This window comes from Rana temporaria, chromosome 3 (assembly GCF_905171775.1).
Source record: "Rana temporaria chromosome 3, aRanTem1.1, whole genome shotgun sequence".
Lineage (NCBI taxonomy): Eukaryota > Metazoa > Chordata > Amphibia > Anura > Ranidae > Rana > Rana temporaria.
The window spans coordinates 127,588,352-127,600,895 of record NC_053491.1 but is presented as its reverse complement, the minus strand read 5'-3'; the positions used below and the strand labels follow the sequence as shown (position 1 = coordinate 127,600,895).

The window sequence follows — 12,544 nt, the reverse complement described above, 5'->3', positions numbered from 1 at the left end:
AATATAAATGTCCCTTATTAAAAAAATATATTCTTACCCTAATCTCCCAATAAAATCTAGCTCATTGTGGCTTCAGAAATGTATTTAAAGAGTACATTGGTTTAGACTTATTTGACCATTTAACTTTAGCATAGTCATAGACCTTTATTTAATTGCATAAAGCAAGGCTCAGTAGCTTATAGGAATTCTTTTGTGTAGTATTTAGACTATAATTTGTTATGTCACTTTTATTCATACTTTATTTCACATTTACATGCAGACCAATCTGTCTATTGAAGGTGACAGTGACAGGGGTTGAGACAAACTATAACGTTGATATCCATTTTTTTTTCCTATAAGATTTAAAGCGGTAGTAAACACTGCTTGACCACTACTACCTACAGTTAAACTTATAATAAAGCTTACCTTTAGGTCAAAGGAATATCTCCAAAACATGTACAATTTAGGAGATATTGCCATTTGAAGGAAGCGGTAACGTCACTGTCATTGCGGGAGTGACGTCATTGCGGCTCAGCCATTTAAACAGCTGGAGCCCACGAACCCAAAAGGAAGACCCGGTGAAGATGGTCGCTCTATCAACAGTGACAGCGCACTGCCGGAGGGCTTTGCTTTAAAGTGGATGTAAACCTGATTCATGAAATTTGACTTAAACACTGTAGGGCTAGATTCAGATAGATTAGCGGATCTTTAGATCCGCGTAATCTATCTGATTTACTATCCGCCGGCGCAAATTTGAGAGGCTAGTGCAGTATTCAGAAAGCACTTACCTCGAAACTTGCGCCGGCGGATCGTAACTCCCCCGGCAGAATTCAAATTCCGCGGCTAGGGGGAGTGTAGTATTTAAATCAGGTGCGTCCCCGCGCCGATTTAAATGCGAATGCACCGTCCGTGAATTTTCCCTGCGTGCATTGCTCCCAATGACGTCGCTAGGACGTCATTGGTTTCGGCGTGAACGTAAATTACGTCCATCCGTATTCGCGACCGACTTACGCAAACAACGTAAAAATTCAAAACTCGGCGCAGGAACGACGGCCATACTTAACATTGGATACGCCGCATATAGCAGGGGTAAGTATACGCCGGAAAAAGCCGAACGCAAACGTCGTAAAAAAAAAACCGACGGGCTAGCGTTCGTTTCTGAATCGGCGGAAATCGGAATTTGCATATTCGTCGCGTAAAAAACCGAAGCGCCATCTAGCGGGCGGCGGGAGATTGCAGCCTAAGATCCGACGGTGTAAGTCACTTACACCTGTCGGATCTAAGGGAGATCTATGCGTAACTGATTCTTATGAATCAGTCGCATAGATCCGGCCGTCGTATCTCTTTTTGAATCTCCCCCTGTAGTGTTTACTTATCTTTCTCCAAAGTCCTAAGTCCTGTGTCTTTCTGCTACTCCATTCTTCTGTTATCAGCATGATTACCCGCTTGCCTCCCGCCGCACGCAGATATATGTCTGCAGCATGGCACGGACAGGCAAAAGGATGTACCTGTACATCCCCTTGAAGAAGCGGTTGTTGCCAAGATCTCCGTGAGCGCGCCCACGGGTCCCGCGAACTCGATCGCCGCGGGCATACCAGCGATCGTCTCGCGGAGAGATAGAATGGGGAGATGTTAGTGTAAACACAACATCTCCCCGTTGTGCCTAGGGACACTGTCACTGATCGTTTTCCCTGTCATCGGGAACACGATCAGTGATGTGTCACAGCAAGCCACGCCCCCCTACAGTAAAAATCACTCCTTAGGGAACACTTAACCCATACAGCGCCACCTAGTGGTTAACCCCTTCACTGCAATGTCATTTTCACAGTAACCAGTGCATTATTATAGCACTGATCGCTGTAAAAATGACAATGGTCCCAAAAATGTGTCAAAAGTGTCCGATGTGTCCGCCATAATGTCACAGCCACAATAAAAATCGCAGATCGCGCCATTACTAGTAAAAAAAAATATTAATAGAAATGCTATAAAACTTTCCCCTATTTTGTAGACGCTATAACTTTTGCGCAAACTAATCAATAAACTCTTATTGCGATTTTTTTACCAAAAAAATGTAGAAGAATACGTATCGGCCTAAACTGAGGGAAAAAAATGTATATCTTTTTTGGGGATATTTATTATAGCAAAAAGTAAAAAATATTGAATTTTTTTCAAAATTATTGCTCTATTTTGCAAAAAATAAAAATCGCAGAGGTGATCAGATACCGCCAAAAGAAAGCTATATTTGTGGGAAAAAAAGGACGTAAGTTTTGTTTGGGAGCCACGTCACACGACTGCGCAATTGTCAGTTAAAGCTTCACTGTGCCGAATCGCAAAAAGTGGCCTGGTCCTTTAGCTACAAAATGGTCTGGGGCTTAAGTGGTTACTTCTGACAAGTTCTCCGACAACCAAGATAAAAGCAGCCTGAAATTTGTGTTAGGGTGGGTACTATGAATAAATTAGCTTTTCTATTCACAGCACAGCTCTGCACATTCCTTCCTTCCTCTGCCTATGTGGAGAGGGGGGTAAGTGCCTTTCCTCCAATCAGCTGTCACACAGTGTATGCCAAGACTCCCTTCTCAGTGCTGAACAGGAAGAAAATATCTCTTGACACAATGTGCACTTTCTAAAGAATATAGCAAGTTTAAGTCAGCAGATATACAGTACATGTAAAATCTATGTAGGGGGATTTGTTTCATCTCTGTGTATCATCTGAGGCTTTTCACTTCACTGTGTATATGTGAAGGTATTCACTTTAAGGTAAGTCTGCCTTAATGCATGCTATGCATACTAGCACATTATTACATTAACCTGCAGGAGGGATGTTTTTCTTGATATTTTACTACTGCTTTAAGTCAAGTAAAAATATACAGTACTGTACATTATTTCAAATACCACTTACAGACCAGTTGCAGTGTTATAATGTTAACATTTTTAAATATGTTTTAATCGTGTTGCTATTTATTCATAAGAAGGTGCATCTTGTTAGAATTGTTCCTTTTAATTCACGCATTTACTAATGCTTTAAACCTAACAGTGTTATAATATGTCCCAACCCCTGTCAAAGTTAATGAACAGTTTGATTGGCAAATTACCGTGAAAATTACAGTGAAAAAAAAAAAAAGGCATGTAAAATATTTAATAGAATTATTACATGGTTGAACTCCATAAATATATCAGAATACAATACAGTATTTTTATGATAGTGTTCTCATTAACCACTTAAGACCCGGACCTTTATGCAGGTAAAGGACCTGGCCAGTTTTTGCGATTCGGCACTGCGCCGCTTTAACTGACAATTGTGCGATGTGGCTCCCAAACAAAATTGGCGTCCTTTTTTTCCCACAAATAGAGCTTTCTTTTGGTGGTATTTGATCACCTCTGCGGTTTTTATTTTTTGCGCTATAAACAAAAATAGAGCGACAATTTTGAAAAAAATGCAATATTTTTTACTTTTTGCTATAATAAATATCCCCCAAAAATATATAAAAAAAAGTTTTTTTCCTCAGTTTAGGCCAATACGTATTCTTTTACATATTTTTGGTAAAAAAAAATCGCAATAAGCGAGATAGTTTTATTGCATTTTTATAAAAAAAAATGTTTTTACTACTAATGGCGGCAAACAGCGATTTTTTTCGTGACTGCGACATTATGGCGGACACATCGGATAATTTTGACACATTTTTGGGACCATTGTCATTTTCACAGCAAAAAATGCTATAAAAATGATTTTTTTACTGTGAAAATTACAATTGCAGTTCGGGAGTTAACCACAGGGGGGCACTGTAGGGGTTAAGTGTGACCTCATATGTTTTTCTAACTGTAGGGGGGCGGGGGTGGACGTGTGACGTCATTGATCGTGTTTCCCTATATCAGGGAACACACGATCAATGAAGCTGCCACTGTGAAGAACAGGGAAGCTGTGTTTACACACAGCTCTCCCCGTTCTTCAGCTCCGGGGACCGATCGCGGGACTTCGACGGTGATCGGGTCCGCGGGTCCCGCGGTCACGGAGCTTTGGACCGGCGCGTGCCCGCGACCCATGGCTGGGCACTTAAAGAGGACGTACAGGTACATGCTTATAGTCAGCTGTGACATTCTGCCAATGTATATCTGCAGGAGGCGGTCCTTGAGTGGTTAAAGGACAGCTATTACAAATAATATGGTTCATTAAAGTGGTTGTAAACCTCAGTCATAAAATCTGAGCAAAGCACATACAGTATAGTAGTGTTTACTTATCTCTCTCTAAAGCTTTATGTGTCATTTCTTTCTGGTGCTTTGTTCCTTTGTTATCAGCACGAGTCATTTCTGAGCAGTTTTCTCGACACATGAGGTAAAATTTAGGTCGGGGAGGGAGCTCAGCAGGCAGCTTGTTTTATTCACAACACATTTCTTCTGCTGTAGTGCCTGTACTACTTTTTCAAATCAAGGTGACATCGCAAAGTCTGTGTCGCACCGGTTTGAACAGTGCAATTGCCGGCAATAGGATGCGATTTGTCTTGTGATTTGACCTGTCAAATGGCATGAAAAGTCGCTCCAATGTGAACAGGGGCTTAATCCCATTCAGCAAAGATCTAAGGACCAGTATTCTAGCACTGCAGGGGACCCAGAACAGTTACTTCTGCAGGAAAGGTTAGCAGTCTAATATTTCTGTTAAGCCTCGTACACACGACCGAGAAAATCGACGGGCGAAACACATCGTTTTTCTCTTCGAGTTCCTTGTTAGGCTGTCGAGGATTTTGGCGAGCCAAATTTCCCCATTCCCGTCGAGGAAAAAGAAGACATGCTCTCTTTTTGGCTCGACGAGATCCTTGACAGTTTCCTCGTCGAAAAATGTACACACGACCGGTTTCCTCTGCAAAAAAAAAATACCAGCAAGTTTCTTGCTGGTTTTTGCCGAGAAACTCGGTCGTGTGTACGAGGCCTTACCTGTTTATTTGTATTAGGTTTGAGACCATGAAAAATCATATTCTCCCCCCAAAAATGTTTTAAAATTTTCTACAGTGATAGGCAGAAAAACTTGTCTTTTATCTTAAAATCACTGCAGAGCATGTCTTTCCTGATCTTTGCAGCTAGTACTCGTATGTGCTGCATTGTCTCTGCTCTTTTGTATCGGCAAGTTCAAATGAGGATTCACAAACACATCTCCTCTGCAGAGTGATTGAGCCTTCATTACCATTTTGTATATGCAGCAGTTTGAGACACTTTCTTCCAATATTATTAATGCCGTTTTTATACACATTTCGGCTTATTCCCAGAAACTGTACGTTGCTGTCTTCTCACAGAAGAGACAGCATTCCATCAATCTTTTTTTTCTTTACAGTATGTTGTGCTTTTTCTTCAGTTTTCACAGAGAAATACTGTGCTGCTAACAATGTGGAAAAGGTCCCCGGACCACGACATTGGGTACAAATCCTACAGGATCAGATCAAACTTGCCCGACGCAGATTAAAAAGAGGCTGCGATCTAGGTGAGTAATTAGTGATAGCAAATGTTTTTTGAGGAACTGTTTTGCAATAACGTTGTCATACTGCACCAAAAAATGACACACTGGGGATGATTAAAGTGGAGTTCCACCCATAAATATAACATTACATCAGTAGTTTTAAAAAAATGTCATTAGTCCTTTAAGAAAATGTTTTTTTTTTTTAGATGCCTTCAAAGTGTTGTTGCTAGGCAGAATAGTTAATCTTCCCTCTTCCTGCACCTAGGTGCTTAAGCTTCCTAACCTACACCGCACAGACTCCTGGGAATGTAGTGGGTGTAACTTTCCAGGAGTCTGTGCACTCCCCAGTCTCGAAGAATCATGTGACTTGGACAGTACAGGTGCTGAAACCTGATCTGAAACCTATTGCACTGCTTGTGCAGCACTGAGCATGTGCGAGATCTGCAAGGCTGAAATCCAGGAAGTCATACAGTCTGGCTTCATGATGCCCACACTTAAGATGGCCCCGGTCAATTTCTATTTTATAAAGTGTCTAAATGCTGTAACAACCTAACAAAACGGACCTTAGTTTTACAGACTAACTTTACTAGAATACATTAAGCTTGTGTATTACAGGGGTATTTATATTTAAAAAGTGAAATTGTGGCCGGAACTCCGCTTTAACTAAAAGCAAAAAGACGAATCACTTTGCAAGTGCAGTTGCATTATTCCCAGAGCTTAATTAATGAGATAAAGCTCTGCTGACTTCCATCATCCAATGGAAACCAGCTAAAGAAATCTTGGCCAGTTCAGCAGGGACCTGCCGAGGTTCAAAGCATGTGTAAGAAATATTGATCGATCGATCAACTTGGGTACAACAGCCTGTCGGGAGAACACTGTGGCCCGGATTCACGTAGAGCTGCGTAAAATTGTGCGGGCGTAACGTATCTGATTTACGTTACGCCTCCGCAACTTACACGGGCAAGTGCTTTATTCTCAAAGCACTTGCTCCGTAAGTTGCGGCCGCGTATCGTAAATCGGCCGGCGTAAGCCCGCCTAATTCAAATTTGGATCAGGGGGGCGTGTTTTATGTTAAACTACTGTGACCCAACGTGATTGACGTTTTTGCGGAACGGCGCATGCGCCGTCCGTGGAATTTCCCAGTGTGCATTGCTGCAAAGTACGCCGCAGGGACGTCATTGGTTTCGACGTGAACGTAAATGACGTCCAGCCCCATTCACGGACGACTTACGCAAACGACGTAACTTTTTCCAATTTCGACGCGGGAACGACGGCCATACTTAACATTGGCTGCGCCTCATATAGCAGGGGCAACTTTACGCTGGGAAAAGCCTAACGCAAACGTCGTAACTTTACTGCGTCGGCCGCGCGTACGTTCGGGAATTTGCGTATCTAGCTAATTTGCATACTCAACGCGGAATTCGACGGAAGCGCCACCTAGCGGTCCAAAAAAAAATGCAGTTAAGATCCGACAGCGTAAGAGACTTACGCCTGCCGGATCTAATGGATATCTATGCGTAACTGATTCTGAGAATCAGGCGCATAGATACGACGGCGCAACGCAAATATACGACGGCGTATCTGGAGATACGCCGTCATATCTCGGTTGTGAATCTGGGCCAATGGCTCTACTGTAAGGTTTCCCCCATCAACACTGAATGTGTTGCTGTAGGAATCAAGCGATTTTCTTTCCTGCAATCCGTGGTTGCAGGAAAGAAAATCGCTCAAGCTTTGGCTGGCTTAGGATCTGGGGAAAATTCCCTTGCAGAGTGCAAAGTGAACAGTGTATTTGCCTTTAGTAATTCAACCCCACTGAACATGCTTCCTTTTAGGTAAGCCATACATGGATCGAAATTCAGTCAGTTTAGCAGGGACCAGCTGAATTTCAATCCATGTATAGACCAGGCCGGTGCAACCACTAGGCAAACTGCTGCCTAGGGCAGAAAGCAACTAAGCCTGAGCATCAGCAGGCAGCAGCTGCTCCGTTCTCACATATTGTCAGAGGCGCAGCAGTGGCGGAGGACTGTGTCTGTGTCCCGACTGCCGAATGAATGGAAGCAATCAAACATTCGTTGATGGGCACTGGTAGGCTGCATTGATGGGCACAGGTGAGGCTGCATTTGATGGGCACTAGTGAGGCTGCAATAAATGGGCGCTGGTGAGGCTGCATTTGATGGGCACTAGTGAGGCTGCAATTGATGGGCGCTGGTGAGGCTGCATTTGATGGGCACTGTTGAGGCTGCATTTGATGGGTGCTGGTGAGACTGCATTGATGGGCACTGGTGAGGCTGCATTGATGGGTGCTGGTGAGGCTGCAATTGATGGGCACTGGTGAGGCTGCATTGATGGGCGTTGGTCGGCTGCATGTGATGGGCACTGGTGAGGCTGCATTGATGGGAGATGGTGAGGCTACATAGATGGGCGTGAGCCTGAGCATCAGCACGCAGCAGCTGCTCCGTTCTCACTTATTGTCAGAGGAGCAGGAGTGGCGGAGGACTATGTCTGTGTCCCGACTGCTGAATGAATGGAAGCAAGCAAACATTCATTGATGGGCACTGGTGAGGCTGCATTGATGGGCACTGGTGAGGCTGCAATTGATGGGCGCTGGTGAGGCTGCATTTGATGGGCACTAGTGAGGCTGCAATTGATGGGCGCTGGTGAGGCTGCATTTGATGGGCACTGGTGAGGCTGCATTTGATGGGCGCTGGTGAGGCTTCATTTGATGGGCATTGGTGAGGCTGCATTTGATGGGCACTGGTGAGGCTGCATTTGATGGGCACTTCATTAAAAAGGTGGGGTTTACATGGGCTGGGGAAATGGGGTGGAGTCAGGGGTGGAGCCAAGGGGGCAGCAAAATGAGGTTTGTCAAAAATCCTTGCACCAGCCCTGTGTTTGGGCTAGCTGGTTATACAGAATTCAGTCTATCGATTGACTTGTGTAAAACCAGCATGTCAGCTTTTCCCCAAATGATCATGCTATAGCTGGCAGCACTGATCATTGTATTCTCCCAGGGGGGAAGGCTCCCTGCCGGCAGTATACAAAAGCTCAGCGTGAGGGATTCCCCCTTCCGCATCCAATGTGTTGATGGGGAATTCGTTCATTTTTTTGTTCAACCTGCTGGTCATGTATGAATCACGTATGGTCAGCCTTGGTTCCTATAAACTTCATAAGGAATGGTGTGCTCAGCTGCAGTTCAGAAAAGGATTACTAAAAAGTATGTATCATATGTATCAAAGCAATGATTTCCTTCATCTTTTCTAAAGAAAGGGCATCAGTCGATAGTTTGATTTCGATCCATGCCAAATCTTTTAAATTAGGATTTTTCTTAAATATGGTTGAGGCCTGAGTTAGAGCTGCACGATTCTGGCCAAAATGAGAATCACGATTTTTTTGCTTAGAATGAAGATCACGATTCTCTCACGATTCTCACGGCATAAAATCTTTTACATTTATACAAAAAAAAAATAAAAAATGGGCTAACTTTACTGGCTATTTTTTTTTTAAATTCAAGTCATTTTTTCCAAAAAGATTGCATTTAAAAAGACTGCTGCGCAAATACAGTGCAACATAAAATATTGCAACAGCCGCCATTTTATTCTCTAGAGTCTCTACTAAAAAATCATATAATGTTTGGGGGTTCTAAGTCATTTTCTAGCAAAAAAAAATAATGATTTTAACTTGAAAAGAGCTGTCAGAAAAAGGTTTGGTGTTTAAGTGGTTAAACGTTTCCAATTTACATACAGAAGTCAATGTGATACAATGTTTAGACTTAACTTTCCACTGATAAAGAATGTATTCAAAACTTGGCAGATTGCCCAGACTTTGGGCCAGATCCACATACATTTCGATCGGCGCAGCGTATCAGAGATACACTACGCCGCCGTACCTTACCTGGCGTATATTCGAATCCTCAGCGAGTTCACGCCGTAAGTTACGGCAACGTAGTGTATTTCTGGCAGCGGATTTCAAATTGGGCAGGTTGGGGGCGGGTTTCATTTAAATGAAGCGCGTCCCCGCGCCGAATGAACTGCGCATGCGTCGTCCCGAAATTTCCCGCCGTGCATTGCGCTAAATAACGTCGCCAGGACGTCATTTGTTTAACTTAGACGTGAGTTACGTCCATCCCTATTCACGGACGACTTACACAAAAGATAAAAAAATTCAAATTTCGGCGCGGGAACGACGGCCATACTTAACATGGCAAGTCTATCTATACGCCGCAAAATACCAGCTTTAACTATACGCCGGAAAAAGCCTACTACAGACGACCTTAGAAAATGCGATGGCCGCGCGTACGTTCGTGGATCCTCTTAAATCGCTAATTTGCATACACGACGCGGAAGACGACGCAAACTCCACCCAGCGGGCGCCGAAGTATTGCATCTAAGATCCGAAGGCGTACGAAGCCGTACGCCTGTCGGATCTTACCCAAATGCCGTCGTATCTTGGTTTGAGGATTCAAACCAAAGATACGACATGGGAAATTTGAAAGTACGCCGGCGTACTTTGTCTGTGGATCTGGCCCTTTGACTTTTGGCTGAGAGCAGAGAGGAAATTCTTTGCATACCAAAGTGCAGAGAGAAAATTATTTTCATGTCAAAGATCATGAAACCCTGTGTCAAGAATCGCAACGGGAAAAAGATCCCAATAACGATTCTTGACGATTAATCGTGCAGCTCTAGTGTTAGTAGTCAAGCCTGTCAACCCTAAAGCCTAGTGCACATGGACCGAATGTGAGGCCTCGTACACACGGCCGAGGAACTCGACGTGCCAAACACATCGAGTTCCTCGGCCAGTTCAGCACTGAAGCCGCCGAGGAGCTCGGCGGGGCGAGAGCTCCCATAGAACAACGAGGAAATAGAGAACATGTTCTCTATTTCCTCGCCGAGCTCCTCGTCGGCTTCCTCGGCCGAAAGTGTACACACGGCCGGGTTTCTCGGCAGAATTCAGCCAGAAACTCGGTCGGAAGCTGAATTCTGCCGAGGAAACTGGTCGTGTGTACGGGGCCTCAGGCCACATCGGTCGGTTCAGTAGAAATTGGTCGACATTTAGGGCCTGTGTGTTGGGCAGCCATTCCGACAGCAGCCGGCCAAAGGGCCATGACCAAAAACAGTCTACCGACCGTCTCCTTATCAGCGCTCTCAGCCTGCAGGTGACCGGAGTGTTCTTGGGCTGTCTCCTTTTCCCCTTTCAGAACACAATAGATCAGCAGGGGAGATCGCTGTACTAACATCAGATTGTTAGTACAGTGGCTACGACCTGAGCTGTAAGTTTTTTGTTTTTTTTCAACCCGCTGTGTTAAACAAAAAAACCTATATTATATTCACACATCAAATACAGGTGAGCCAATTCCAATTTACTTCAATTATACAGTGTGGATGACAGTTCTCAATGCTGTTTGTGACTTGCTTTTCATTATGTAAAGAGGAAAGCATTTCTGCTACTCCCAACCAGCGCAAGTGACAAAAAAAATAAATAAAGAGTGGCGGCCTCAGCCTACATGTCTCAACCAAACTATACACCCTGATGCATTACTCCCTGCCCACCGAGCCTTATGCCGCGTACACACGATCGGATTTGTGCATGGACAAATAGGATAACACAGAGGGGAGTTTATGGGCTGTTAAAAAATGCCCAAACTCCCAAAAACAGACGTTTATGAGCTTCAGTGTGCATGGAGCCAAAATAATTAAAATAATTAGACAATTATTAAACATGCATATAAGAACTGGCTGCACTTTTGAAGTAATGCAGTTGAACATTTTTAATAACTGTTATTTATGAACTCTTGTTTAAATCGCTAGGAGGTCTACTTAATGTAATATTCTTTCTGAATTCTTTTATTTCTTCAGGAAATCCTCTGCAAACCACTGATAATGAAATGTGGCTTCATTCTAAGACTGGGTATTAAGTCACACGTATGAAGTATGTGTCATGAGAAGATGCTCTGGGCATGAATTCCTGATAATTTCAGCAGAGTGCGTTTCCTACTGTCACGAAGAATGTCACTTTAAATAGTTGGACTGGTATAACGAAACATGGACGGTGTGGACAGATGGGTCTGTGTAGCAGAGGAGAACTGCTGTTGTTGTGGTGGCTTGTTAGAAGAGCTACAAATACCCTACTTATGGCAAAAAAAGAGCATTTTTGTGGCATTGAACTTATCAAAGCACTTAGCTCTTTTTAAGAGCCATTAGGAATACATAATGTGATACGAAATTTCATCCCAACTGCAACAATTTGTGCAGTCTTTTATTTACATGTTATTATAAGAATCTTTACGGGGGGAAATGTCTTACAAGATATTTTACATAGTGCACATTTGTCAGAGATGGCACTTATTGTCGGTAAAGAAGTGGTAGCATTACCTTACATTTACATTTAATTTACAACTTGCATTAAAGCGGTGGTTCACCCTTAGAGGGCACTTTTTAGCCTTAGATTCCTGCTCGTTTTTACTAGGGGAATCGGCTATTTGTTTTAAAATATGAGCATTACTTACCCGTTTACGAGATGCATCCTCTCCGTCGCTTCCGGGTATGGGCTGCGGGAATGGGCAGTCTTCCGAGAGGCATCCGACAGTCGCATCCATCGCGTCACGATTTTCCGAAAGTAGCCGAACGTCGGTGCGCACCGTATAGAGCCGCACCGACGTTCGGCTTTTTTCGGCTACTCGTGACGCGATGGATGCAACCGTCGGAAGCCTGTCGGAAGACTGTCAATCAAATAGGAACGCCCAGTCCCGAAGACCATACCCGGAAGCGGCGGAGAAGATTGCTCTCTAAAACGGTAAGTACAGCTTCGATTTAAAAAAAAACTAGCCGATTCCCCTAGACAAAATGAGCATCAATCTAAGGTTAAAAAATGTTTTGGGGGTGAACTTCCGCTTTAATTTACAACTTGCATTAACAGAAACAGTAAAGTTATGGATAACGCTATTTGTGTACTTTACTGGAAAACACAATAGATATGTTACTGTCCTGGTACTTCCATAGTCTGTTAGAAAATGTCAAGTACAAATAGTAGGCACTCCATTTTTTTTTTGTGTTCAGTTACAGTGCCTTGAAAAAGTATTCACACCCCTTGAAATTTTCCACATTTTGTCATGTTACAACCAAAAAC

General features: G+C 43.5%; 1 protein-coding gene across 1 annotated transcript in view; it reads left to right on the top strand.

Annotated features, from left to right (window-relative positions):
* BEND7 (BEN domain containing 7) overlaps positions 1 to 11,824 on the top strand; it is a 93,654-nt gene extending 81,830 nt beyond the window's left edge. Inside the window, exons 7-8 of the mRNA XM_040343412.1 lie at positions 5,321 to 5,446; positions 11,275 to 11,824. Of these exons, the coding sequence (XP_040199346.1) occupies positions 5,321 to 5,446; positions 11,275 to 11,333 (185 nt within the window). The 3' untranslated portion in view covers positions 11,334 to 11,824. The remainder of the gene's footprint in view (positions 1 to 5,320; positions 5,447 to 11,274) is intronic.
* Positions 11,825 to 12,544: the final 720 nt, after the last annotated feature.